We start from the raw sequence: 26,623 nt of genomic DNA on the forward strand, positions 1-26,623 counted from the left end.
CCATTTGATTTTTCTAAGGATAATATTAATTATTTTGAATTAACACTATGAGCCTAAATATGTATCATTTTAAATATCTTCCATCAATGTCTTTTGTATAATAATTCTAAGCATCTTCTGGAACAATTATTCTTAATCGAAATTTCCCCAGAATCGTTAATGCATCATAACAAAACATCAATTACCCGAGTCCTTTCAGGGCTATATTTATCTCGGGATCCCCGGATTTTCCTATTGTTGTCGAGCCTGGAAACAAATACATTGAATATAGTTTACCAAATGAAAATGAAGAAAACCAAACTATTGTATAATACAATTGTGACAGTCAATTCACATGAGTATTAGGTCAACAAAGATGTTAATTCTTTGATCAAATCCAAATTTCATTTGCACACTTTCTTTTCGCCCAACAGTTTATTTGCCACTATGTTTGCAAAGGTCGTTACCTAATCAAATCTGCTCCGGTTAAACTTACGTCCCATCGTTGCTATAGTCTGTTTGCAGTGAAAACGCACCGATGAATTTCACTTTAAACAAAAAAGTAAATCAAATAAAGTGAAATTAAGATTGGGAATCCTCATAACTTTACCTTGCCAATTGAAAATTAAAATCTCAGAATTTTATTCCACATAGGATTAAAGTTGTTTAACAAATGACCATAGTTTCAAATCGCTATTATTGGTTTGTATTACAAGGGGGTATGCACATTAAATGAAACCCCGAGGACAAGAAGGGTTGGTTTCTACGGTAGTCTAAGTTAACGCTCATAACGCACCGCACGTGCATTTGTTTCACTGTTCCAACTGCTGCGCTTACCCCCTTGTAATACAAACAACTTTCATCCTAAGTTAAATAAAATTCTGATACTTAAATGTTCAGTTGGCAAGGTAAAATTATGAGGATTCGCAATCTTAATTTCACTTTATGTGATTAACTTTTTTGCTTAAAGTGAAATTCATCGGTACGTTTTCACTGCAAACAGACAAGAGATCTGGATGTAATCTAACTGATAGAGCCAAGGGGTAGAAAAGGGGACTTATTCCAGTAAGCGTGGATATCTCAGGAATACGAAGGAAAGGTTAGAAATAGATACTGACCTTCCACAAGTGCGTGTTTGACCACGCCTGTCAGCTGCGGGTCTTCATTCACGTTCATCAGATGGGGATGGTTTTCCCACTCGTTACGGCCGGTACTGCGGAACTCCTTCTCCCAATCTCGTCTGAAAACAACCAATTGAATAATAAATAAAAATTCGTCAAAGGCATTTAAACGTTGGTGTAGTAATACAAGACAAATGTTATGGATAACAACTTCTTGATTTATTTTCCACAACGTTTCAGGGCTAGTTCTTGCTGATGAGGAGGCAAGAACTATAGCCCAGAAATGTTGTGGAAAATAATCAAGAAGTTGTTATCCATAAGATTTGTCTTGTATAAATAATAAATGCTTTACCGGCATAACATGCCATAAGATTTGAAGTACATGAAACAGGCATCTATCACGTTCTATATCAGAAAAGGTACTGAACATCCGATCTTTTCATATGACTGAAGATAAACCACGAAACAACTGATGATCCTCGACGTCTTTTGAGTAGTGTATCTAAGTGTGATACAGAGGATGTTCTGTACTAACCTGGCCTCCTCCAGTCTTTGTTCCCACGACTGCTGCATTTCCGACATCTTCCGCTGGTTCTCCTGCAGCTGCTGCTCCAGGAGGTTGGTGTCCGCTGTCACAGATCACACCAACCACACTTATTACACGTATAGTCTCAGTCACTGATCACTTGTTTACGATACCTGCCATACCTCCAAGTGTTGACAATACATTTTATTCTGTCAATTCCTTTGAACGTACATGTGCAGAATGTGTCTCCTGTGATTTCGAAAGTCAGAACCCTCAGACATATTTATCTACTTTCCTTTGGTGGAAAATGATTTCAAGAAAGACACAAAATCGATGATTTCTTGTTTACTACAACTTCGTGGATGCAGAGAGAACGCGCGTGCGTGAGTGCTTATGTGTGTGTGTGAATGTACAGGGGCGTAGGAACGGGGTAGGGGAGCTTTTTTAAAGACGAAACCATATCTACCTTACTATAACTACAATTTCATTTTGATTTTCAATACTTTTCATAAATTAGCCCTCCCGCTCTGAAAACCGTTCCTACGCCCCTGGTGTGTGTATATATATATATGTATGTATGTATGTATGTATGTATGTGTGTGTGTGTGTGTGCGTGTGTGTGTGTGCGTGTGTGTGTGTATGTATGTATGTATGTATGTATGTATGTGTGTATGTATGTATGTATGTATGCATGTATGCATGTATGTATGTATGTATGTAATCAAAGATAATAAATACCTCCAGGTTTGGCCCCCTTGCCGCCCAGCATGGCCATTAGCTTTGCGTTCTCTTCCTTCAGTTCTCGTATGAGACGGTCCGTGGGACTCTCGTTGACTACAGCTTTGTTCTGGATCTTCTTGGCTCTGTTTATATTGGTAATGATAAAAATCAACAAGTCTGCTAAAATCAGAACAAGAATACAGGACACTTTCATGAATGACAACTACATTTTTGTAACGACGTTTAAGTGTTTCTTCTCGTATCATTACTAAGTGTTTAACTGATGATGAGGCAAAAAAAGCCATGATTGTCTTCATAAACAACAAAGAAGTCTTTGAATGGCATTTACAAGTGATACACATACAAGTTGAGAATTTATGGATATTTATTCAGTAGTATATTCTCATTCCTTCAAAAGGTGAATAATGATGGTGTAAGAATAGACAGTCGTGTTCCCCTTAATAAGGAAGTCGACATCCATGCATTTTTACCTTTTACAAATAAAGAAGCTGTTATGTGCATGGAAGAAAAAACGTAGATATATGCATGGTAAAAAAATACTTTGCACAATCAGTGTATTGGCATTTCCTGAAAAACAAGTAGGCTCTACAAACATTTTTCTTTTCAATTCGGATTAACGTATAGTTATGTGGCAGTGTTATTGTGTAACAGTGTTCTAAGTATGTAACATTGTATATGTGGATAGTCAGCGAGATGCAGTGGTGTGCCATATTTAGACATGTGCTATATTTAGACGGAGTTCTGGAAGGTACTACAGGGTAGGGCAATCCTGTGGGTCTTGCCACTACATTCTGAACCAATGAGTTGTAGAATCTTCTTTTTGTCTTGGGTATATACGGGAAGCTAACGCTTGCTTTTCATTTCAATTACATCTCAATTAATTAGTAAACTTAGTTTATTTTTAATTGTTAAAATGTTTGTCTCTCACAATAAATTCCTTTACAGACTCACTCCTTGAAGATTCGGGTGAATAGAATTGATCTTCAGTTTTGTATTATACTGTCTTTGAACTTGCACTGCAGCTGTAATACCTTTGTAGTGCTTTGTATTAATTAGTAAACTTAGTTTAAGTGAATTCCATTTATTTATTTGGCGATTGTCTCTCACAATAATTCCTTTACAGACGACCCGTGAAGGTTCGGGTTGGAATTGATCTTCAGTAACCTATGCTTGTCGTAAGAGGCGACTTACGGGATCGGGTGGTCAGGCTCGCTGACTGGGTTGACACATGTCATCGTATCCCAATTGCGTAGATCGATGTTCATGCTGTTGATCACTGGATCGTCGGGTCCAGACTCGATTATTTACAGACCGTCGCCATATAGCTGGAATATTGCTGGGTGCGGTGTAAAACTAAACTCACTCACTGATTCCCGGTCAACTACTGCATTAGTTCCAACTTGGGAATCATAAGGTAACAGAATCCGCACTACCATTTGGCGGTTCTCGCTGTTTAATTGTAAGATCTGGAAGCCTTGTGGATATTGTATGCCTGTAAACAAGTTAACAAAAATTTAATCACATCCTCTAGTAGTGAAAGTGACTTCCGATTCTATAAGATTCAGAGTCACGTATCATGGTGTAGGGTCTCACCTATCTGCATATCTGAGTGTGGACAGGGTTTCGTCATAGTTGATATCTGCTGGACTGAGTGCAGCGATCTGAAAGTGAAACCAGAATTACATAGGGAGACCCGTCTTTATGTCAACCACTCACACCTTTAGACAAGTATATGCATGCTGAATCGGAGACACGAGAACATACACACGCACGTATGCATCCACCCACGCACGCGTACAGACACACATGTAAGCACATCGTAAGCAATATTTTTTAAGTCGCAGATGAGTCCTCATCTCATCTTAACGTGACCACGTAGGCCTGTCCGTGTGTACTGACCATGATAGTCCTACTGTTGCCCCCGAGCGCCGACTGCAGCAGCTTGGTGAGGACAGAGTCTCTGTAGGGAACCATGACTTTCTTCTTACCCATGGCCTGGTCAGCGAGGGCACTGCAAGGAGGAACCGTGAAGGAACGCTAGGAACACTCACATTTCTATAATACCTTCAATATTATGCGGTTAGACTGACTGACTGAGTTTGGTTTTACGCCGCTTTTAGCAATATTCCAGCAACATCACGGCAGGGGGCACCAGAAATGGGCTTCGCACATTGCACCCATGTGGGGATTCGAACCCGGGTCTTCGGCGTGACGAGCCAACGCTTTAACCACTAGGCTACCCCACCGCCCCTATGCGGTTAGAACAAAATTATACGCCTTGTTATATGAGACAATCTATACTATACATTTACGAACTACTGAACCTTAAAAGGCTCGTACAAAGGGTGTTGAATTCAAATGGTACTGTGTTCATCAGCCTGCTGTCCTTACCACTCTAGATATTGTGTTATATGCAATAAATACCTTCTCAGACTGAGAAATCTATCATCAAACTGATAGCTTTATGTAATGAGGCATCAGTTGTGTGGGACACTTCAGTTATTAAACTTGCTAAATGTGTCCATTGATTTAATCCTTGTGTGACATTCCACCGAGACATTAAAAAATGCTTGATTGTGTCTGGTTAAAATTAAGTATAAACATTCTTAAAGCTCGTCGGTTATAATAAAAAAGACAGTAGGTGTCGATTATACAGTGAGACTGGCTAACATTTCAAAATGCAAACACTAAATTTAGCATTCAAAATATCACTTTGCCTTGGTCGCAGTGTGTGTTGACGCTGGTTATAGAAGTTATTACGTACACTTTGTGATGATGAATAATGTCAAGATCTGAAGAAATGTTGCAATGCATTGTGTAAAATAATTAGGAATAAGGGATTAAACCTTATGATTCTAAGGTAAGATACAGTGTTAAGATATGCGTGGGTGTAAAGTTGGTAAATACGCTATATATGGTTGAGAATTGAAATTGCAGGTCAATGTTATATTAATACTATTTATATTTGTACAAATCAGGAGTGAGTGTGTGAGTGAGTTTAGTTTTACGCTGCCTTTAGCAATATTCCATCAATGATCTTCACACATTGTACCCACATGGGGAATCGAACCCGGGTCTTCGGCGTGACGAGCGAAAGCTTTAACCACTAGGCTACCCCACCACTCCCGGGCAAATCAGGAAGTAATGTTATAGTAATATATACTTCTCAAAAGAGGTTAAGGAACATCCGACGTTTCATTCGAGTTTATTTCTCCAGTCACATAGAAATCGGGTGTTCCCTAACTTTGTTTGAGTAGTATATGAAGTAACGTATGTGTACATGTCATTTTCAGAAATAATGACCATACCATTAAAAAAATTGATTGATAGCAGAAAACTAGAAATAATTAGAAAGTATGAGAGTAGGTTTCGTTGTCGTGCTTCAAGACGTCCAAGTGTTCAACTTATATTGCATTAAATGAGACAGAGGCTTGACAAATGACTACCTAGGTGCACATTGTTGGTGAATGTACCTGATAACATTGCCAAGAGACGATAAGCTCTGGTTTATGGCCGAGCCTTCCTTCAGCCGATCACCCGTTGCCCCCGTGGAGTTAGCTCGCTCGCTGCCCGCCAGGTCCACAAGATTGATTTCACTGCTTTTGGTCGTGCTTTGGCCCATAGCGTTAGGAAATACCTGCAGATAGAAAGTTAAATGCACTTTAATCAACAATTAAGTAGCGACCTTGAAACATTCCTGGTAATAGTTATCTGATAAACAGTAACGCGACTCAAACTTTTTCTTCCTGATTTTATGAATAGGCTAATTGTTTTCTGAAACAGTTTAAATAACCCACACGTGCAAGTACATGTGATACTCAAAATAGGTTGAGGATTATTTCATATTCCTACACTTAATCTGTAATGACACGATATACTCGATTTACTAGTGATAAGTCAGAAGATTTGACAGCCTAACTACAGTAACATGAAATAATCCTCAACCTATTTTGAGTATCACATGTAAGAGGTGAACAATGCTATAAGGACACCCAAGCCCAGCTTCCCCATCCACCCTCCCCTCAAACGCAGCACCGGACGCTGGGTGATGTGAGGTGAAATGTGATATAACGTCGTACTTCAGAATATTTCGCTCATATGACCAAGTGCATGCGTGTGTATGTGTGGCAGCTTGTACTAGCCCAGACTTAAGCTGTTGGTTTTTTTTTATAGTACTAGCTCACTGAGAGACCATGCCGCAGTTAAGCATGAATACCCCACTCAGACTCCGAGCCGACCAGTCCTTGTTGTACCCATTAATGCCGAGAGCCAGGCAGGGACCAACAAGTACCATATTTTATCAACGTCTATTTGGTATGACGGGGTCGAACCCGCAGCCTTCCGCTCTCCGGGAGGACGCTCTAACCACTATATCAACTGGACGCTGGGCACCTAATGAGTTGTTATAGTTATGGAATTCACTGCTAACATCTTAAATTGAATTACACTTAAAGACTGAATAAAAACATGAATGTAATCTTGTGTCGTCAGAACAAATCTGAACAAACAGAACTGCGACTAGCACATGCGCGCCTTTATGGATATTCTAATGTAATCGAGACTCCTGCACAGTTCACCGTTTCAAGTTAATTACTTGCCGTAATTTAATTTCTTTTGAGTAAAAACGATCTCTGACAGTTATTAAAATCCTAAATGATATATTGGAATGTATTCGGGTTTTACAATGGTTTGTTTAAAGCTGATATTCGGGTCTGCCAGTTCATTCACGATAAGGACGCTCTTGTCTTGTTGGAACGTAATTGAGTCAGCGTGGCGACATGCTAAAACAGACGATTTATGTTCCCAGCAATATATTAATACCTAAGAAGTTTGCATTTTGTATTAAATATTGCCCGACATGTCAATATTGATTCAAAGCGTGGGATTAATCGTATTAACGCAGAGGCTTGTCAAATAGTTTGACGACTGATGTCTATATTTACATACGTGAGCTGTGGACTTGGAGTGATTATCAATCTCCGACTCTGCTGGTGTATTAGTGCACATGACTCAACGATCGGTTATGAGTGAAAGTAAGTAGTCAAATAACATCTTCGTTAACAAAAGGCACCTCTGATGTAAGCATAATATCACGATTACGCATGATCCAACATTTTCAGATCGAAACAAATTAAACGCATGTTAAATAGCACTGGAATATGCATAATTCAATGAAATTATGTTTGCAAACGCTAACTTTAATGAGTGAATGAGGGAATGCTGTTGTTCACAAGACGACTACACAGATGGCTAGTTAAAACCTATTAAGCAAAAGAAGCATGGGCATTGGCTTGATCAGGACATTTTAGATGACAAAATATCGTACATGAATTTCATGCACCTGGTGGTATTTCTATATGATCTTGTATATTCCCGAAGGCCAGATTATCAGTAGACATTGTATGTACATATATTTTTAACGGTAAACCAACTTCAAGAATAATTGCATTCTCAGAAATTTAAGATAAAAACAAAAAAATATATATACTAGGACGTCAAAGAATTTTGTGTTCCATGTTAACCTTATCTAAGTTAATCTTCTCCGGTTCACTGTTTGGCCACAATAGCTAATAGTGAATAGCAATTAGTGTCATGTCAGCCAAATTAGAGCGAGCCACCAGGAAACATGTTATTCACTTTCAGGGAAACATTGTATCATTGTACAAGTATCATCCCATTGATGCATCAGTAACATTTTGTCTAAATGCAAATTTTGTTTTCATCTGTACACGTTCGGTTTTACCAGAGACCATAAATCTATTATATGGTCTCTGGTTTTACGTGTACCGCCGTGGAACATGTTTAGCAGTTCCATGGACCAACAGTTCGAATGATGGGCAATATAACATTTACTGTCATAAAATACTCTGTACACGTATGCACCACCTCGGGTGTTCACAGGCCCGGATCTTACCAATCCAGAGTTACAGGAACTACAAGTACCTGTTCAAACTTGATGGTGATGACCATATGCGACCTGCTGCTGGTGGCGTTCATGTTGGTTGAGGCGGTGGTTCTGTTATACGTGCCCTGTTCCATGAGGTTCTCTATTTGCTTGTAGTTCTTCACTGGGACTTTCTGGAACACACGACGAAGACTTACATACGATACTGCAAGCTCGGCGGACGACCTATCCAAGCTTGCATGCATGAATGATATATATAATACAACATATATAAAGAACAGTATGTAAGAATGGCATATACCTTAAGTCCTTCAACATAGAAGCCAATTTTAGGATTCAGTCTGACTTTGAGTCCGCCAGTCTGCTGTTTCCCCTTGGCCAGAAGATCTCGCACCTGTTCGTTGTAAATTTCCAACATACTAAATGACACCTGTATAACAAAAACACCACTGTTATAAACCCATGTGTGCCGTAAACTACCTATCGTATTTAGTCGTTTATATGACGTATTAATTACTATTTTCCAATAACATTTTTCCAATAAAAGCACTTACAAAGAAACAAATTATCAGATATGTTTCCCTATTCTTGTTAATCAATTGCGACCATCTAAAGGGGCGAACAGATATGAACTTCACTGTTGATAGTATAACGACATACCCTAAGTTGTTTGTCGGTGTCTTTATTGTCATCTATGGCCTTGAACAGTTCCCCACATGTGATGGGGACGATGCCCTTGTTGGCGTTGTAGCCAATCATGGAGTAGCTCTTCCCGGAGCCTGTCTGGCCGTAGGCAAACAGGGCAGCATTGTAGCCCTGCCATGCGTTGTCCAGCACCCCCTGGCCCAGGTCTTCAAACACTCGTCTCTGGTCACAAACATGACAGATTAATTCTAGTAAAAAGTAGTAGTAAAGCTTGTAAAGACTGCAAAGGATTGGTGGAGTGTTCGTGGCCATCTTGGCGTGCTCAAGCTTCCAGAAAACAAGTATACGTCGGTTACACAATGGGAAGAAACCTCAGCAGTGCCACTCAACAAAAGATAAGCAAAGGTTTATGTTAGGACTATGACCAGTAAATGTTACTCTCGGTACAGATCGTAACCGTTTTTACAAGTAGCGATATTTTCTAAACTATAAACAAATTCTTAACATAGGCCAAATGTATCTGTTACAGCTATGTCAGCACCTATCATTGCATTCATGGTTTTGCGTTAAGAAAATAGTTTGCTTTTGACATCCGTAACACAGTGAATAGATAGTATCATACGATGAGTGAGTTTGGTTTTACGCCGCTTTTAGCAATATTCCAACAATATCACGGCGGGGGACACCAGAAATGGGCTTAACACATTGTACCCATGTGGGGAATCGAACCCGGGTCTTCAGCGTGACGAGCGAACGCCTAAACCACTAGGCTACCCCACCGCCCCTATCATACGATGAATCGTGGTAATCATGGCATATGTGGATACAGACTATAGAGGCGTGTCATGAACACACCTGGTCGGCATAGCTTGATTCAGTTGACTCTCTCTCATATACCCCCTCCTCGTCTTCCTTGAAGCTGTCGTGGGACCAGTAGGACTGGTCAAATGAGAACGATTTGACCTCGCCATTGACAGGGTTTTTCAGGCGGGTTGTCTTGCCGTCCATGGAAATGATGCATTTTGACCCTGCATTTTTTTCTCTCTGAAAAAGAGAAAAGAAAGTAAAACCTTATTTGCAATAGGATGATTATGTGAACCTAAACTGGATACCTAGGAATCATTTATGATCTGCATCTTAGAGGTTCCTGTGTCTTTAAGAAAAGACAATACATGTAGTGAAAAACATTAATGCAAATTATTGACTGTTGGAGCAGGGCTGATTCCCTAAAATGGGGTAGCCTAGTAATTAAAGCGTTCTCTCATCAGTCTGGTGGACCAGCATTCGATTCTCTACGTGGGTACATCGTATAAAGTCCATTTCTGGGTCAGGTCAAGATGACGGTAACTCCTCAAATTAACGGAGGCTTTTGATGGTCGTAACGCTAAATTGCTTTGTAGAATCGAAACCTGGTGTCCGTAGGCGACATACAGCTGGAATATTGCTAAAGTTCAATATTGTGTAAAACCTAACTCAATAATTTATTAAGTCCTCCAAGCCACAAGGTACTACAACAAAAACGTCGAAACATGAAACCAATGTTCATTGTAAGAGGCGACTTGGGGTAAATGGTTTCAGTGATCTGATTCGGTGACATGGTTGATTGTGTGTCATAAAATCACTGGACTGTTTGGTGAAGACTTATTATTTATAGGCCTCCGTCGCCTAGCTGGAATATTGCTGAGGTAAGCTTAAATAACAAACAAAATCTATTGATCGTGAATCCCTAACAGTCATATGTTAGCACATCGTGCATGCAATCAGTTTCTATGTCACAGTAATTGTCCCCTTAGATTTATGATATTCTTAAAAGTGATGTAATAATTAGGCACGAGCCGAACTGTCCTCCCGACCTCCATGCAAATGCATTGGATGGATGCTTCTGATGGCGTCTAATGGCTGTTTGTCGAGTGCACAAGGTGTGAGAGTATTTGAGTACATAAACATTAAGCATTAAAAGCAACAGTTACTGTAAGATATGTGTTATTGAGACTTCGTACCCGTGCATTTTTCGTCAGCACAGTTCAAATGCAGTTAGGGAGAACCGTCGAGACTGGTACATCGTCACATCGTGCATCTCTATGAGAAAACACTGAAGAGCTGTTGTTGTTAAACTAACTAAAATTCGTGGCAATGCGCCTGGACCGCAGTTCCAATATATATTGATTTTACAAATTAATAAATAGTGGCCTGTACAGCATGAGTTAGTGGGTTTGCAATATGCTTTTTACAGCATATTAAGTATAGTATGGGGTGGGATAAGCCGGAAGAGATGTACATGTAGGTGACTGCAGTCTAGTGGATAAGGCGTTCGCTGAATGAGTTGTGTGAGGCCCATTCGTCTAAGTCGTGATATTGTCTTTCTGTTCCAGTAAGACCAACAAGAAACATAACTGCCTAAGTAAATAATAATGTCTGAGTGTTCTTAACACTACCCACACACCTTTTAAATTCGAACACTACCCTCTGAGTTCGTTTATTGGTGGATGTGTCAGTCACAAGGCCCATATTCACATTTTAATTGGGCAAGAGTATAGTTTATTTTTAACAAGCCAGGTGAACAGGGCAATATCATACTGTAGTATCACGTTTGCTTCAATGGCAATAATAGAGCCAGTTAAGAAGTACATGGTACACACCACGCGATACAATAGTAATACAATACATCGCATACATCCTTTGTTAGGTGAGTGAGTGAGTTTAGTTTTACGCCGCACTCAGCAATAAGGCGGCGGTCTGTAAATAATCGAGTCTGGACCAAACAATCCAGTGATCAATAGTATGAGCATCGATCTGCTCAACTGGGAACCGATGACAAGTGTCAACCAAGCCAGCGAGCCTGATCACCGATCCCGTTAGTTGCCTCTTGCGACAAGCATGGGTTACTGAAGATCAATTCTGACCCGGATCTTCACGGATCCCTTGTGACATCTAGCAGCTCTAATAATCTAGCATATCACTTTGTTTACACTGAGTCGGCTGTTCTTTCACGGAAGACTGAGCCCCGACTGATTGAGTTCAATCCATTCTTACAATTCAATACGAGATTATGAGGCGATGCGTGGCAAACTAAACGGTTGTCTGTTTAATGAGTTCCATGAGATTGGAACACAACAATAGACCAGATATGTCTACATAGTTTGACCCACGGGTCTTTTTGTAACGTTTTTAAATGCTTAAATTTAAATTACCAAGGTTCAGCGTTCCTAAGAAAAATTGATGAACGTCAATTCTGTAGCAATACGGTGTTAACAGTTAGCTAGTGATAAAACTCGGTCCGTCATACTCACAGGTAAAAGGGGTTGATACACCCGTAAGCATAACAATTACTGAATAGTTCAACACTTGGGATTCGTATTGGTAATTCTAACGAATTTCAATATAGTTTTATGCTGTGTTGCAACTGAAAAGGTTTTTGTCACAAGACAAATTGCTCATATATATTTTACCAATTCTTTACCATCATTAGATCTTCTTGACCCGACAGCTGAGGTAATATCACGCAAACCATACACGTAGACGTTGATTTATGCATTGTGGAGCAGCAGAATAGTCAATGCGCTACACTATCAGCTCACATGGTGATACTATACACTTGTGTACATTCATGCCTCGGTGCAGATTTCATCAATAGTTCATCAAGAATCTTAACAAACGTATTTTAAACAGATCTGAATACACAAAGGCAGACAACCAGGAAGTGTTTTATCAGCCATCAAGCACCGTGTGTTGCGCCGAGCACCTGTGCATGTTGTATCAATACTCTTTTCAGAACAATCTCACGCCCTGTGACATTCCTCTCCTTAGTGGTATGATTACTGGTAGATACAGGCATTGCATATATGTGTGGTATTACTCTTATGTCATACAGAGATAAACATATGCTCACCTCAAACAGTAAAACAAGATGTTACAAATGATAAGAAATAATCAAAGAGCCACCTGTTTACTGCTACGACAGACTATAAAACAATAGAAATATGTAAACATGTGAATATAAAACGTCAAGTGTCCCGATTATCCGCCCAAACTGATTCATGGGTCCATGATACTTGGTGTTCGCGAAACATCTGAAGTACGAAGACAGATAATGCTTTGAACAAGTAATATATTGTACAAATGTAAATTTTAAACCTAACAATTTTAGCTTGTATAAAGCATGGTGTTGTACATTATTAAAGTTCTTGCATTTGGTAGATAAAAACGAAATTCATAAGGTCAACAATGTATAACATGATATTCGTCTTCAACTTTAACCTGGGCAATAATAACCGGTTAGCAACACGCAGTGGGGTTACTCAACAGAGGGCATGCACGCCAACAATGCAGGTCTTCACACATGGGGTATTTTCCTGTGTCATCTTGACACTGAAGTACTAATACAATGAACTCTGAGATTGGAATTGATTATTGAACGCACAGGGTGAAGGAAGGAGAAATAGGCTTCAACTTCGCGGGTATGACGATTCCCCGATTGTCTTGTTTCCAAATGTGACCGGAGCAAAGTCTGTCTTCAAAACACATGGAAGCTTACAATTCTATGAAAGTCTTTTTTCACAATCAGGAGTTACTGTGCAAGATTGTTATTGCAATAATGAACTTATTCATTGTGTTCTTTATGTATTGATTCAATCAATTTGAATACGGTGTAAGTCAGTTGATAAATTTACAATGTCAGTAATTAGAGGTATTGCTACCTGCTTCACCGACGCTCCAACGACCAGATTCAGTTTCGGGTTAGAATTGGTCTTCAGTAACCCATGTTTGTTGTAAGAGGCGACTAACGGGATCGGATGGTCAGGCTCGCTGACTTGGTTGACATATGTCATTGTATCCAAATTGCGTAGATCGATGCTCATGCTGTTGATCACTGGATTGTCTGATCCAGACTGATCATTTACAGACCGCCGCCATATAGCTGGAATATTGCTGAGTGCGGCGTAAAACTAAACTCACTCACTCAAAGCTATATTCGTACATGCAAGAGCGTAAACCTCTGGCAAAGGCTAATGTGTTTAACGAAGCGTATCAACTTGAACATTTATATGCAGATTATTGTCCAGCCTTTATAAACCTGAGAACATGCGGTGCCGAACACTATCTTCCAGACAACACATTCCAGGGCGCCGGTTGGCCGACCCAAAACTATTGTGTATAGCCTACATATAAGCCAACAACGGATGAGATGTGAATGAAACAGTTGTTGACACAATCAACAGTCAAGTCCCAATTTTCTTTACGAATGACCCCGACCGCGTCATACCAAAAGACGTTAAAATATGGTAGTTGTTGGTCCCTGCCTGGCGCTCGGCATTAATGGTTACAAGGACTGGTCGGCTCGGAGTCAGTATAATGTGTCTGAGTGGGGTATTCATGCTTCACTGCGGCATGGTATCTCAGGGGTTTCCATTACTAAAAATTTACTTTCTTATAAAACCAGCTTCAGTCTAGGCTAGTACAAGCAGCCGCACATTGCACATACATGCATACATCGCAGGTCATATGCAAAGGCGAAATATTCTCAAGCACGACGTTAAACCCAATTTCACCTCACCTCACCTTTACGAACGAAATCAAGTCATTTTCACAATTGCCCCGTGTTACAATTGCTACTATTCATGTACACATGGGTAGAATGTTTCTGGGCTAGTACAAGCAGCCACACATACACATACACATGCATGCGTCATGAGAGAAATATTCGCAGCTCCCAATTTCACCTCACCTCACCTTTACGAACGAATATCATTTTCACAAAGGGGTAGAATGTCATTCATAGGAGACGCAGCTCTATATTTAGTATGGGTAAATCATTTCGAAAACCTTGTCGACAAGCAAACACCGATGTCTAAAGTTAAACGTGTAATTAACAGGCCATGCTTAATGGTGTTTAAAGATTCAAAGAGCCCTATCGGTTTTACCTCAAATCCTCTTCTGCTATTCATTGCGGAACGGTAGTGCCTGATACCTAGCTCCTTTGGTACTGTGTTCGGAACCTGATATAAATAATCGAGTCTAGGTCAGACAATCCCGTGACTGATAATATGAGCAAAGATCCACGCCGCTTTTCCATCGACCAACTCGCCGAGCCTAACCACCGATCGATTTTGTTGCCTCTTACGTCCGGCACAAGTTGCTAGGGAACCGGGATTCCACAAGCTTGATATATAAAATAAATATCCGAATAGATCGACGATAGGCACATTAATTCGATACTATCCGCAAGCCCTCTTTGATGACATGCCAGAGACGAGAGTTTGAACGCCTCGGCCAGGCTTTGTTGGAGAACGTACGACTTTTACAGTTCTGCTTTCTTCGCCTAAGGTCCGAATAGCTTCCAGGGCATAGTTACCATTATAAAAAAAGCCCGGGCTTACACATAATCGTTGCTGAAAAGGTTGGGCAAGCCCTCAATACTATCTAAATATAAAACTTTCCAACCAATTGGGTTTACACGCTCCTGGCTCCGGAAGGAGCTACACCTTGATCAGTTACAACGCATCCTCCCCATTAGGCCTACGTGTCGCGGGCTGTTTTATCGCACAGCGGACATTATTACCATAAACAAAACATGTCTTTGTGTCTCACCAAGGGTGAAATGGGCTGTGACGCTAGTGTTTAATTACACTATGGTATATGGTCACTGATTACGGTATGTCAACATAATGTGGAGTAAAGTCCGAGTCTTTGCAGGTCATAAACGTTTGCCTCCTCGTACAACACGCACGTTTCTTGCTGACAGACATTGATCATTATCAGGACATCTGGGGTTATAGGATCCTGGTACAATTAGGAGGCATGATTCTGCAATACGAACCAGTTAGACGACCGGACTCTTTCTCCCAGACTCCCAACTAGAATACATTGCCCGAAGTATACAATCTTTGCCTATGACAGTTTCATGTAGGGCATTCCTACTCATGTTCACAAAATAAAATAAAAAAGCTATAAAATGAAACATTGATATAAAAGAGAGACGTTTTCGCAGAGAAGAATTGTATTTGTTGTTACATGTGCAAATTTCCGACGTGGGAGATGGGGGAAGTGAACATTACATTTGCATATATAGTGCTACCTCGAATACACACATGAATATGTATAGTTACCTAGAATACTGATGGTAACTTTGGGGTATATTTCGGTCAATGGCACTTGAATAATCTACAAGCTCCGATTTCACGGTCGTGATGCTTCGGCTGTAGAGTGAATATTTTGAAAAGATTACGACGGAGGAAAACTGTTTTCAACAAAAGGCGGCATGTCAATATACCCCATGGTTGAGTGAGTTTGGTTTAATGTCGTTTTGGTGTGAAATGAATTGGAGCTGCTCTTAGACGTAGTGATACCCACGAGCACGTGTAAAGTTCTGACCATCCTAGAGTTAGTTAAGGCATCTCAGGCAAATAAAGCTTTAATGGCATTCTATGGTTACCAATATAAATATGGATTAGTCTCTTGTGCTGATGTATTTAAAGTTATTGACACAATGATTTTACCTATAGTTACTTATGGAGCAGAGGTATGGGGTGTTCACTATTCACAAATTACTGAAAGAGTACAAACACTGTTATGCAAGAGGGTATTGAGGCTGAATAAATATACATGTAATGTTATGGCATTGGGTGAATGTGGCAGAGTTCCCCTTCAGTATAATTACATGTTAAAATCGGTTAAATATTGGTGTCAGTTGATTATGATGGATAACAATAGAATACCTTATCAAGCTTATTGTATGCTTAAGACACTTGATGATGTAGGGAGAATTACATGGGCATCGCATATCAGAAATATTTTATTTCAATTTGGTTTTGGTATTTTATGGATAAGTCAAAACATAGAAATGCAGAAATGTTTATCTCACTTTTTAAGCAGAGATTGTCTGATTGTTTGAACCAAGATTGGCATCATACTGTTTCACTTATGAGCAAATGTCAGACATACTGTCAATTTAAGACAATTTTGCAAGTTGAAAGATATCTGTCCTTAGACATTCCATGGTGTTACAAACATGTTTTAAGCCAGTTCAAACGCTTTAACCACTGAGCCCCATCGCCCCGACGCACCAAGAAAGATAGTCAGTGCGAACCGGAGCTTCGAATCAATCATCATCGGCTTCTCGTACACCTAAGGTAGTGACATTGATAGTGAATTATGCCGTCTAAGTGAGTGAGTTTAATTTTACGCCGCACCCAGCTATATTCCAGCTATATGGCGGGGGTCTGTAAATAATCGAGCCTGGATCAGGCAATCCAGTGATCAACAGCATGCACATCCATCTGCGCAATGGGGCACCGATGACATATGTCAACCAAGTAAGGGAGCCTGACCACCCGATCCCGTTAGTCGCCTCTTACGATAAGCATGTATTACTGAAGATCAATACTCTAACCCGGACCTTCACGGGTAACTCTAAGAGTGACAACGTTTGGTCTTATGTCGCTTTTGGCAATATTCCAGCAATATCTGATGGGGACACTAAAAATACCCGTATGTGAAGACCACCATTGTTGGCATGTTGAGTAACCCCACTGCGTGTTGCTAACCGGTTTATTATTGCCAAGAGTAAAGTTGAAGACTAATGTCATAGTAGTATTTTATTAGTGTTAAGACTTCGCAAATGAATTAAATGTTGTGACTTAAGTGAACCAGGTACCGGCATGCGTATCACTATATACAAGTAAACTTGGTGCAAAACAAAATGAAATGAAAATGCACCAATTTTAAATAAAGGCAGGAATTGAACTATGACAATAGTTAATCTGATATGGTCCTGACAATTTAACTACAGTCATATAATACCGGTGAAGATCAGGGTTAGAATTTGTCTTCAGCAACCCATGAATATATAACTGCTATACTGCCCAGATGGCACCGTAGCGTTCTAGGTAAACTTCGCTGTGGTACACTTCCATTAGAAATAGAACGTGGTAGATTTTCTCGTCCTGCGACGCCACTTGCAGACAGGCTTTGTCGTCACTGTAGTAGTCAGGCTGTCGAAGACGAAGTCCATTTCTTAGTTAGCTGTCCTTATTATTCGGATCTTCGGTATGATCTGTTTAGAAAAACTAGTATCTTGTACCCAAATTTTGCTCAGTTATCAAACACTGAACAAGCTACACTCCTCTTACAAACAGAAATTATTGTTAATCCACTGGCCGCTTTAGTTAGCCGTATGTATCGGCGTAAGCTATCATCCCTATAAATTTCTAAATTTCTTTCTCTTTCCTTAGGTCTTTCATATGTGTGATACTCCTTAATGTTTTAATCTTATATTTTATACATTTTATGCACATATTGTCTAGTGTGTCTCAATGGCCATCTGGCCTGGTGTCTGTATTTTTCTATGTCTTTTTACCGTTGCCATTTTTGGACATGTTCATTCACGTGACACAAAAAATAAACTATTTTGTCTGTCTGTCTGTCTGTCTGGTTATAGGATCCTGGTACGACTAGGAGGCATGACTCTGCAATACGAACCAGTTAGACGACCGGACTCTTTCTCCCTGACTTATAGAATAACATTGCCCGAAGTATACAACCTTTGCTTAGCTCAGTGTAACCAGAGTTATTCAGACTGGGTCAGCCATCCAGTTAATGATCCCAGTCTGACCCTCAAAATCTTTCAGATCCTATTTGCTTTTGATGATAAATCCTATGACAGTTTCATTTAAGACATTCCTACTCATGTTCACAAAATAAAATAAAAAAGCTATAAAATGAAACATTGATATAAAAGAGAGACGTTTTCGCAGAGAAGAATTGTATTTGTTGTTACATGTGCAAATTTCCGACGTGGGAGATGGGGGAAGTGAACATTACATTTGCATATATATTGCTACCTCGACTGACTGACTGACTGAGTTTTGGTTTTACGCCGCTTTTAGCAATATTCCAGCAACATCACGGCGGGGGGACACCAGAAATGGGCTTCACACATTGTGCCCATGTGGGGATTCGAACCCGGGTCTTCGGCGTGACGAGCCAACGCTTTAACCATTAGGCTACCCCACCGCCCCTGCTACCTCGAATATACACATGAACATGTATAGTTACCTAGAATACTGATGGTAACTTTGGGGTATTTTTCGGTCAATGGCACTTGAATAATGTACAAGCTCCGATTTCACGGTCGTGATGCTTCGGCTGTAGAGTGAATATTTTGAAAAGATTACGACGGAGGAAAACTGTTTTCAACAAAAGGCGGCATGTCAATATACCCAATGGTTGAGTGAGTTTGGCTTAATGTCGTTTTGGTGTGAAATGAATTGGAGCTGCTCTTAGACGTAGTGATACCCACGAGCACGTGTAAAGTTCTGACCATCCTAGAGTTAGTTAATGAGTACGGTTTTACGCCGGTCTTTAGTAATATTCAAGCATTATATGTTCCCCACACACTGTGTCAATGATTTTCATTGAACAAGTATTTTTGTGTGATGAGCGAACGCTTTAACCACTGAGCCCCATCGCCCCGACGCACCAAGAAAGATAGTCAGTGCGAACCGGAGCTTCGAATCAATCATCATCGGTTTCTCGTACACCTAAGGTAGTGACATTGATAGTGAATTATGCCGTCTAAGTGAGTGAGTTTAATTTTACGCCGCACCCAGCTATATTCCAGCTATATGGCGGGGGTCTGTAAATAATCGAGCCTGGACCAGACAATCCAGTGATCAACAGCATGCACATCCATCTGCGCAATGGGGAACCGATGACATATGTCAACCAAGTCAGGGAGCCTGACCACCCGATCCCGTTAGTCGCCTCTTACGATAAGCATGGGTTACTGAAGATCAGTTCTAACCCGGATCTTCACGGGTAACTCTAAGAGTGACAACGTATGGTCTTATGTCGCTTTTGGCAATATTCCAGCAATATCTGATGGGGACACCCAAAAATACCCCATGTGTGAAGACCTGCATTGTTGGCATGTTGAGTAACCCCACTGCGTGTTGCTAACCAGTTATCATTGCCAAGTAAAGTTGAAGACTAATGTCATAGTAGTATTTTTTATTAGTGTTAAGACTTCGCAATGAATTAAATGTTGTGACTTAAGTGAACCAGGTACCGGCATGCGTATCACTATATACAAGTAAACTTGTGCAAAACAAAATGAAATGAAAATACCAATTTTAAAAAAAGCAGGAATTGAACTATGACAATAGTTAATCTGATATGGTCCTGACAATTTAACTACAGTCATATAATACCGGTGAAGATCGGGATTAGAATTTGTCTTCAGCAACCCATGATTGTCGTAACAGGCCAACGGGATCGGGTGGTGAGGCTCGCTGACTTGGTTGACGTTCATGATGTCAATCACTGCATTGTTTGGTCCAGGGTAGATTATTTACAGACTGCCCTCAATGGACCCCTCATAAACCTGGAATATTGCTCAGTGCGGCGTTGAATAACAACGAAAGAAAAAGTCATATAAATATAATGGACGGTGTTTTAGCCATGACAGACAAACCGGGTATTCCTTAACGTCTGTTGAGTAGTATACATATCTTCAGTGCCATGACGTAAAGAATGGACAATTGGTTGTAGATATACTACTCACACTTTGCTAAGGATCACAAACATTCGCAACTTTAGAAGATTTATAATTTGAAATTGTATCCATATAGAACTGGATAAATAATGATATGGTAACACGCTTTAAGCTAACCGTATGCACTTGATACATGAGTAACCATAAAAATGGTTTTCATGGCACCAACCAACCATTTTGCAAATCATGGCACGGGTCATTGATAAACACACAACCTCTGTTAATTGCAGGTATATATGGGATCCACAAGATGCAGTGACATACTGAAAACTTGGATCCATGCTTACAATAGGCTTAGATATTTAAACCAAATTTGACCCCACATCATAGTTTTCTGTTGAATCAATGATTTGATCCTTAGCAAAGTGTGAATAGTATATATCAATGACCAGCTCTGATCTTACGGAGTTGTACAGGAGATAATAGGGAGCAATATATAAACATAGCAGTATTATCATGCTAATGTGTCCCTTGTGTTTCTTAGAATCACCTGTTGGGATTCCAGGTACAAACATAGGTCCACAGCTATATATTGTGTCATTACAGGCGCCTATTTGGTCGGATAGTCAAGGTTGGCGAGTAAAGTGATTGTACGAGGTCGTCTTAAGTTACAGATACACGTGGCGCTTCATATGATTATTGCATTGTCCCATATGCAATGGGCCGATGAAGGGTCAACAGTCGGGAGCTTGCGATATAAACAAGTATTTACTGTACACAGGTAGACATATAAAGAAGAACCGTTGCCTGGTCAGTACATAAATAATACCAGTGGCGGTGTTGGTGCCCCGGAGCACTTAAGGCTTATACCAGGGTCACCTGACACGAATTAAGTCATAAGCAACAACAGTAATTAATACTCAGCTAATTCTGGATTGTTGGCAGTATATGTACAACATAAATATGATGGAGATTAACAATGGGGATCAACGCTTTATCAATGATAGAAATTACGTGTTTGTTTGTTTTATTGTTGTTTAACGCAACAGTCAATTTTCCAACTTATGACCGTGGTGTGTAAATAATCGAGTCAAACCAGTGATTGACATCATGAGCATCAATCTACGCAATTTGGATACAATAGCATGCAATTAAGTGATAGTAGACATGTGATGTCTACATGGTCACTAGCCTTTGAACTTCGTTCGTTCCAATAAAGATTATATTGAATCGGTCGCTGTTACGGCATTTGCGCGGGTCCATGCTCATGATGTCGATCACTCACTTGTTTGGTCCAGAGTGGATTATTTACAACTCCCAGCGAGCTTGAATTTTGCAGAGTTTGGTGGTTGGCAAAACACCAGCAAAGTCGCTCCTGGGAACATCACTGAGAGAGTTTAGTTTTACGCTGCTTTTAGCAATATTTCAGCAATATCACGGTGGGGGACACGAGAAATGGGCTTCACACATTGTGCCCATGTGGAGAATTGAACAGGTGGGACAAGCGAAAGCTTTGACCTCTAGCCTACCCCACCAACCCCAATGCGGGCTGGACAGTTGAATCACTGAATATACCCAGGATATATTCGAGCACACCCCACACACACACCAAATGAATAAATAAATAAAATTATGCTGTAGATTTGCCTCCCAGTTGCGGGTCATGGTCAATAAGGGGCGGAGGGGTAGCCTAGTGGTTAAAGCGTCCGCTCGTCACGCCGAGGACCCAGGTTCGATTCCCTGCATGGATACATTGTGTGAAGCCCAATTCTATTGTCCCCTGCCACGATATTGCTGGAATGTTGCTAAAAGCGGCGTATACCCATAGTCAATCACTACAATCAATCATGGGCAATAAACGTGTTACAACACCATCGTCGGTTTACACTGTATGTGATGAGAACCGTCAAATACTGTGTTAATATAGAATTCACACCTTCCGGGTTCAACGACATCCTGAAACTACCACGTGAGATCTACCGACGTAGTAACCAATATTGTATACTGAGCTGCGCTGACTGATCTCTTGTTCTCGAAAGTAGAACACGTGTGGTTGTTACAGTGACGAGAACAAGTCTTATTTGTCCAACACAGCTGTGTTCGAGAAGAAATTTATTAAAATGAGAAACACTTGGAACTCGACAGACATAACGGACAGCAACCACTCAATGGGTTAAAAGAGGGCTTATATTTTCACCCGATAGGGAAGAATGACTGACGTACGGTGATATACATTTCAGGATATAAGGGTCATATTTACCCGGGGCGCTGACCAAATGACACAGAGAAGGAGGTTTTGGTGCGAGGGAAAGTTAAGCAGTTAGACAACAACCCCGAGACTCGCGTACCAGCTTTTGGATTCCGGCGGACAAACCTTCGGAGTGGCCAGTCTGGGAGATGGTAGGGTTGGGGGTGGTATGGTGGGTTGGGGGTGGTGTGGTGTGGTGTGGTGTGGTGACGTCTCGATTAAGGGTTTGGGAGAGAACTGTCCCGACGAATAACCATTAATGCGATACGTGAATGACGTGGAATGGTGTAGGTTTGGAGGCAGGAGATTAGCATGGCATCATCTGGCTGTGAAGAGCTTTTGTTGAGATTGGCAATCCCAACACGATGGGATTATATATGGCCTAGCGACAAATATCTATAGTTAATTAGGGCTGACTTGTTGTGACTGCTGCGGTTGTCTTGGAAACCAAACAGACAGGTGTTATGTTTCCGCGTTCTTGGCGCTCAGTGGGGGACATTCGGGAAACTGATTAAATAAGTACGTTGAGAGATGATCTGATCAAATTATCGTTAGGTTCTTATTCAAATTGTCCTCTAAGCATTGGCATTACACCGAATCCGCATCAAGAGATACACATATACAATCATTATGTTGTTTAATCAGCACATAAGATAAGCAGAATTTGAGTAGGCCAATATGTTGTTATTATCATTCATGACATGTTACTGGGAATATACCTCTATGTGGAATGAATTATTTGAAGTTTAAGTATGTATTGAAGTTTAACAAGCTTAACCTAACATTACGATTTAAGTAACATATTTGAAAAATCATTTTTTAAACGATATTTTGCTTTTCAATATATGACAATATATACACATGAAAAACATGGTTTACGCTTTGTTTTACATTGATAACTTCAATCCTGACTTTCCATCAAACCTTCTAATCAACAAGGGGCGGCGGGGTAGCCTAGTGGTTAAAGCGCTGGCTCGTCACGCCGAAGACCCGGGTTCGATTTTCCACATAGGTGCAAAGCCCATTTCTGGTGTACCCTGCCGTGATATTGCTGGAATATTGCTAAAGGCGACTTAAAACCACACTCTCACTGTAATCAACGATATCACTGTCACTTTGATTAACCAGAGGGAGAGAATGTTGCTTTACTACTGTTTTACTGTTAGTATCACAACCGTTACAATCCGGTTTGCACATGACCGTAACCAAAATACCTGACAACCGTTCCACGAAGTGATCCTAGCGAAGTGATCGCACGCCTGTGTTAAAGTAGGTCACCCTAGTGCTAAGATCGGTTTGTGGAACGGAGCCCAGGGACATCTTTATTCGTTCACTATGCCCTCATTGTTGTGTAACGCCATACTCAGTAATATGAGAACTGTGAGAGACATCCTGGACATGTTGAGAATCGAGTCTGGAAAGGACAATCCAGTGATTGACATCATGAATGGCTGACTGCAACATTCAGCCACAAGGAAATACCAGTCCCGATTTCTTGAAACAAACTTAATTTTTTGCTCAAATCTCAACTGAGTTTAATAATTTGAAACAGCTGAATTTTTAACTCAACTGCATTTGTAAAGTATAAAAGCCCAAACAACTTAAGTAATCTATCCACCAAACTCAAAATTGTCTACTATGGTTTGAGTTTAATACCGATTTCAGTTCATTCTGTGAAATGCATTTTCCTGCGTTTTCTCAAATTTGAGTGAAAACTCGAACGTAAGTCAAACTCAGACTTAAGTTTGTTTCGACTGCAACCACCTCGCCCTGCTAAATACCGTGTACCTGGACTAATTCAGCCTAAAATTTGGTGCCTCACTCTAGTTTGCCTCACCCCAAACAGTACTAGAGTCTGATCTATATACTGAGAAAGTGTAATCCCAAATACAATCTATCTTACATATGATCTCACATGATCACTTTCCAAATGGCATTGTGTATTTATAAAATTCCATCGTTGGGAATTACCATTGTCTGCAGGAACGTGATCTCAATGTACATCTGACCTTATTGGTGTTTAACGCCGCACTCAGCAGTATGACTGCAATTTGTGCAAGGACCAGACAATCCAGTGACTAACACCATGATCGGAGAAGACATGCATCAACCAAGTCAGCGAACCCCCTCAGTCCCCTCTTGCCGCAGTTACATTAATAACCCTAATCTTCACTGGGAACTTTGAAACAAACAAGATATCTGCCAGTATTATAATTGTAGACATATAAAGAAGAACCGTTGCCTGGTCAGTACATAATAATACCAGTGGCGGTGTTGGTGTCCCGGAGCACTTAAGGCTTATACCAGGGTCACCTGACACGCATAAGTCATAATCAACAACAGTAATTAATGCTCAGCTAATTCTGGATTGTTGGCAGTATATGTACAGCATGAAGATGATAGAGATTAACAATGGGTATCAACGCTTTATCAATGATAGAAATTACGTCACATGTAAAGAAGCAAACACGGGTTTTGCTTTCAAAAATTGGATTTGTTTTAGTTTAACATTGGCGAAATCTCACAGTGACATATCTCGTAAATGTTTATAACTTTCTGAAACCCACGGGACGAATGTTGGCTCCGAGTGGAAGTTCAGCGAAAAAACTATGCGTAATGCCTACTGGGCCACCTGTTGCCCGGTTAAGAAGAACAGATGAATCACGACTCAGTGACATATCTTTGTTAAAAGACACGCCACTAACTTCGTGCTAAACAGAAGCATTGCGAACAGCATTCATTAATGCTGTGGCAGGTCTAAAGTACCAACTGATATACATACCTAAATATTACCCTCCCGGGAACGGAATGTCATCGATCGGGCTTAAGCTAATCCTTTGTTCTTATCAAGACATTTCATTGTGAACACAGGTCGGATCTGAATTCAGGGTTATTGACAGTTGTCTTCTCATCCTAACGTAATATCTAATAAGTTAAACCTGTCTGCAAATAACGTTACTGTTGTAACATATCCGATACAGCGTTACACACACAGACATATGTATATCATGTAAGTCTCACATGGATCGTGGATTTTAAAACAGATATCTATAATACGACGAATTATTATAGATTTGAGATTCCCTGTCTGATCAAAAATTATTTTAAGGTTATTACATAGGCGTTATTAATCCGAAAATTTGAGAGAGGTATAATTACTTACAAATAAGCTCCTCCCAACCCATCAACTTGCTCAGTCACTTAATCTAATATGTTTAAAGTTACACCTTTGTTTTCCATGTAATTTATTTAAAAGAAGTATCTGCTAAAGTTGAAGGAAGTAATATCCTATCAAACATACATGTCAATACAATTACACTTCAGAAACATTAGTTCCGTCACCATAACAACGCCACGACGCAACCCATTGCGTTAATCAGAACGACAAATCAATACTGTAGACATTTTCAAACGTGACGAATTGTCGTCTGCCTACCTGATTAAATGGTCTCACGCGCACTGCCACCTTGACACTGTCGCCACCACCACCCGGCATTTCTTCTAGAATCCTGTATATCCAAATTCAACTATCTGCTTTTCCAATATACACAATTGCGGAGCAGACGACACGTTCTCTCTGCTTTGATTTACGCTAACTGAACATTTTGCCTGATATCTCGGGGTCGTGACCTCCGACAACGAGTTGATAAGCCAATCAGTGCTCGCTCTTTTATGACGTAACCAGTCAGGATGGTTTGTGCTATAAATAGACTGCCATGTGCGTTCCGTTAACGTGTTTATTTGTTTACAGTCATTTCTAACAACTTAAGGAATGGTTTATTTCGCAAGACCGGGTGTTTGTTAAACGTATTGACGTTAGTATAAAAATATAAATCATTCAATGCGAGTAAGAGGATTGTTTAGCTTGATCGCACAATTGCTTAAGTAATACATCTTATTAGAAATAATCCTGATTATAACGGAACAATAGACGATCATCGAGAATTATACTCTCACAAATGTACAA

General features: G+C 40.3%; 1 protein-coding gene across 2 annotated transcripts in view; it reads right to left on the bottom strand.

The window, feature by feature from the left end:
• Positions 1–26,269, bottom strand: part of LOC124275551 (kinesin-like protein KIF28P) — a 37,626-nt gene extending 11,357 nt beyond the window's left edge. For both annotated transcript variants that reach the window (XM_046711124.1, XM_046711123.1), the window contains exons 1-12: positions 26,093–26,269; positions 9,773–9,961; positions 8,933–9,139; positions 8,574–8,702; positions 8,311–8,445; positions 5,841–6,004; positions 4,267–4,378; positions 3,961–4,028; positions 2,365–2,489; positions 1,636–1,729; positions 1,098–1,219; positions 186–246 (exon numbers count right to left, since the gene is read on the bottom strand). In XM_046711124.1, coding sequence (XP_046567080.1) covers positions 186–246; positions 1,098–1,219; positions 1,636–1,729; positions 2,365–2,489; positions 3,961–4,028; positions 4,267–4,378; positions 5,841–6,004; positions 8,311–8,445; positions 8,574–8,702; positions 8,933–9,139; positions 9,773–9,961; positions 26,093–26,152 — 1,466 coding nt within the window. In that variant the 5' untranslated portion in view covers positions 26,153–26,269. The remainder of the gene's footprint in view (positions 1–185; positions 247–1,097; positions 1,220–1,635; positions 1,730–2,364; positions 2,490–3,960; positions 4,029–4,266; positions 4,379–5,840; positions 6,005–8,310; positions 8,446–8,573; positions 8,703–8,932; positions 9,140–9,772; positions 9,962–26,092) is intronic.
• Positions 26,270–26,623: the final 354 nt, after the last annotated feature.

This window comes from Haliotis rubra, unplaced genomic scaffold, assembly GCF_003918875.1.
Source record: "Haliotis rubra isolate DU_JTF1 unplaced genomic scaffold, ASM391887v1 Scf20, whole genome shotgun sequence".
Lineage (NCBI taxonomy): Eukaryota > Metazoa > Mollusca > Gastropoda > Lepetellida > Haliotidae > Haliotis > Haliotis rubra.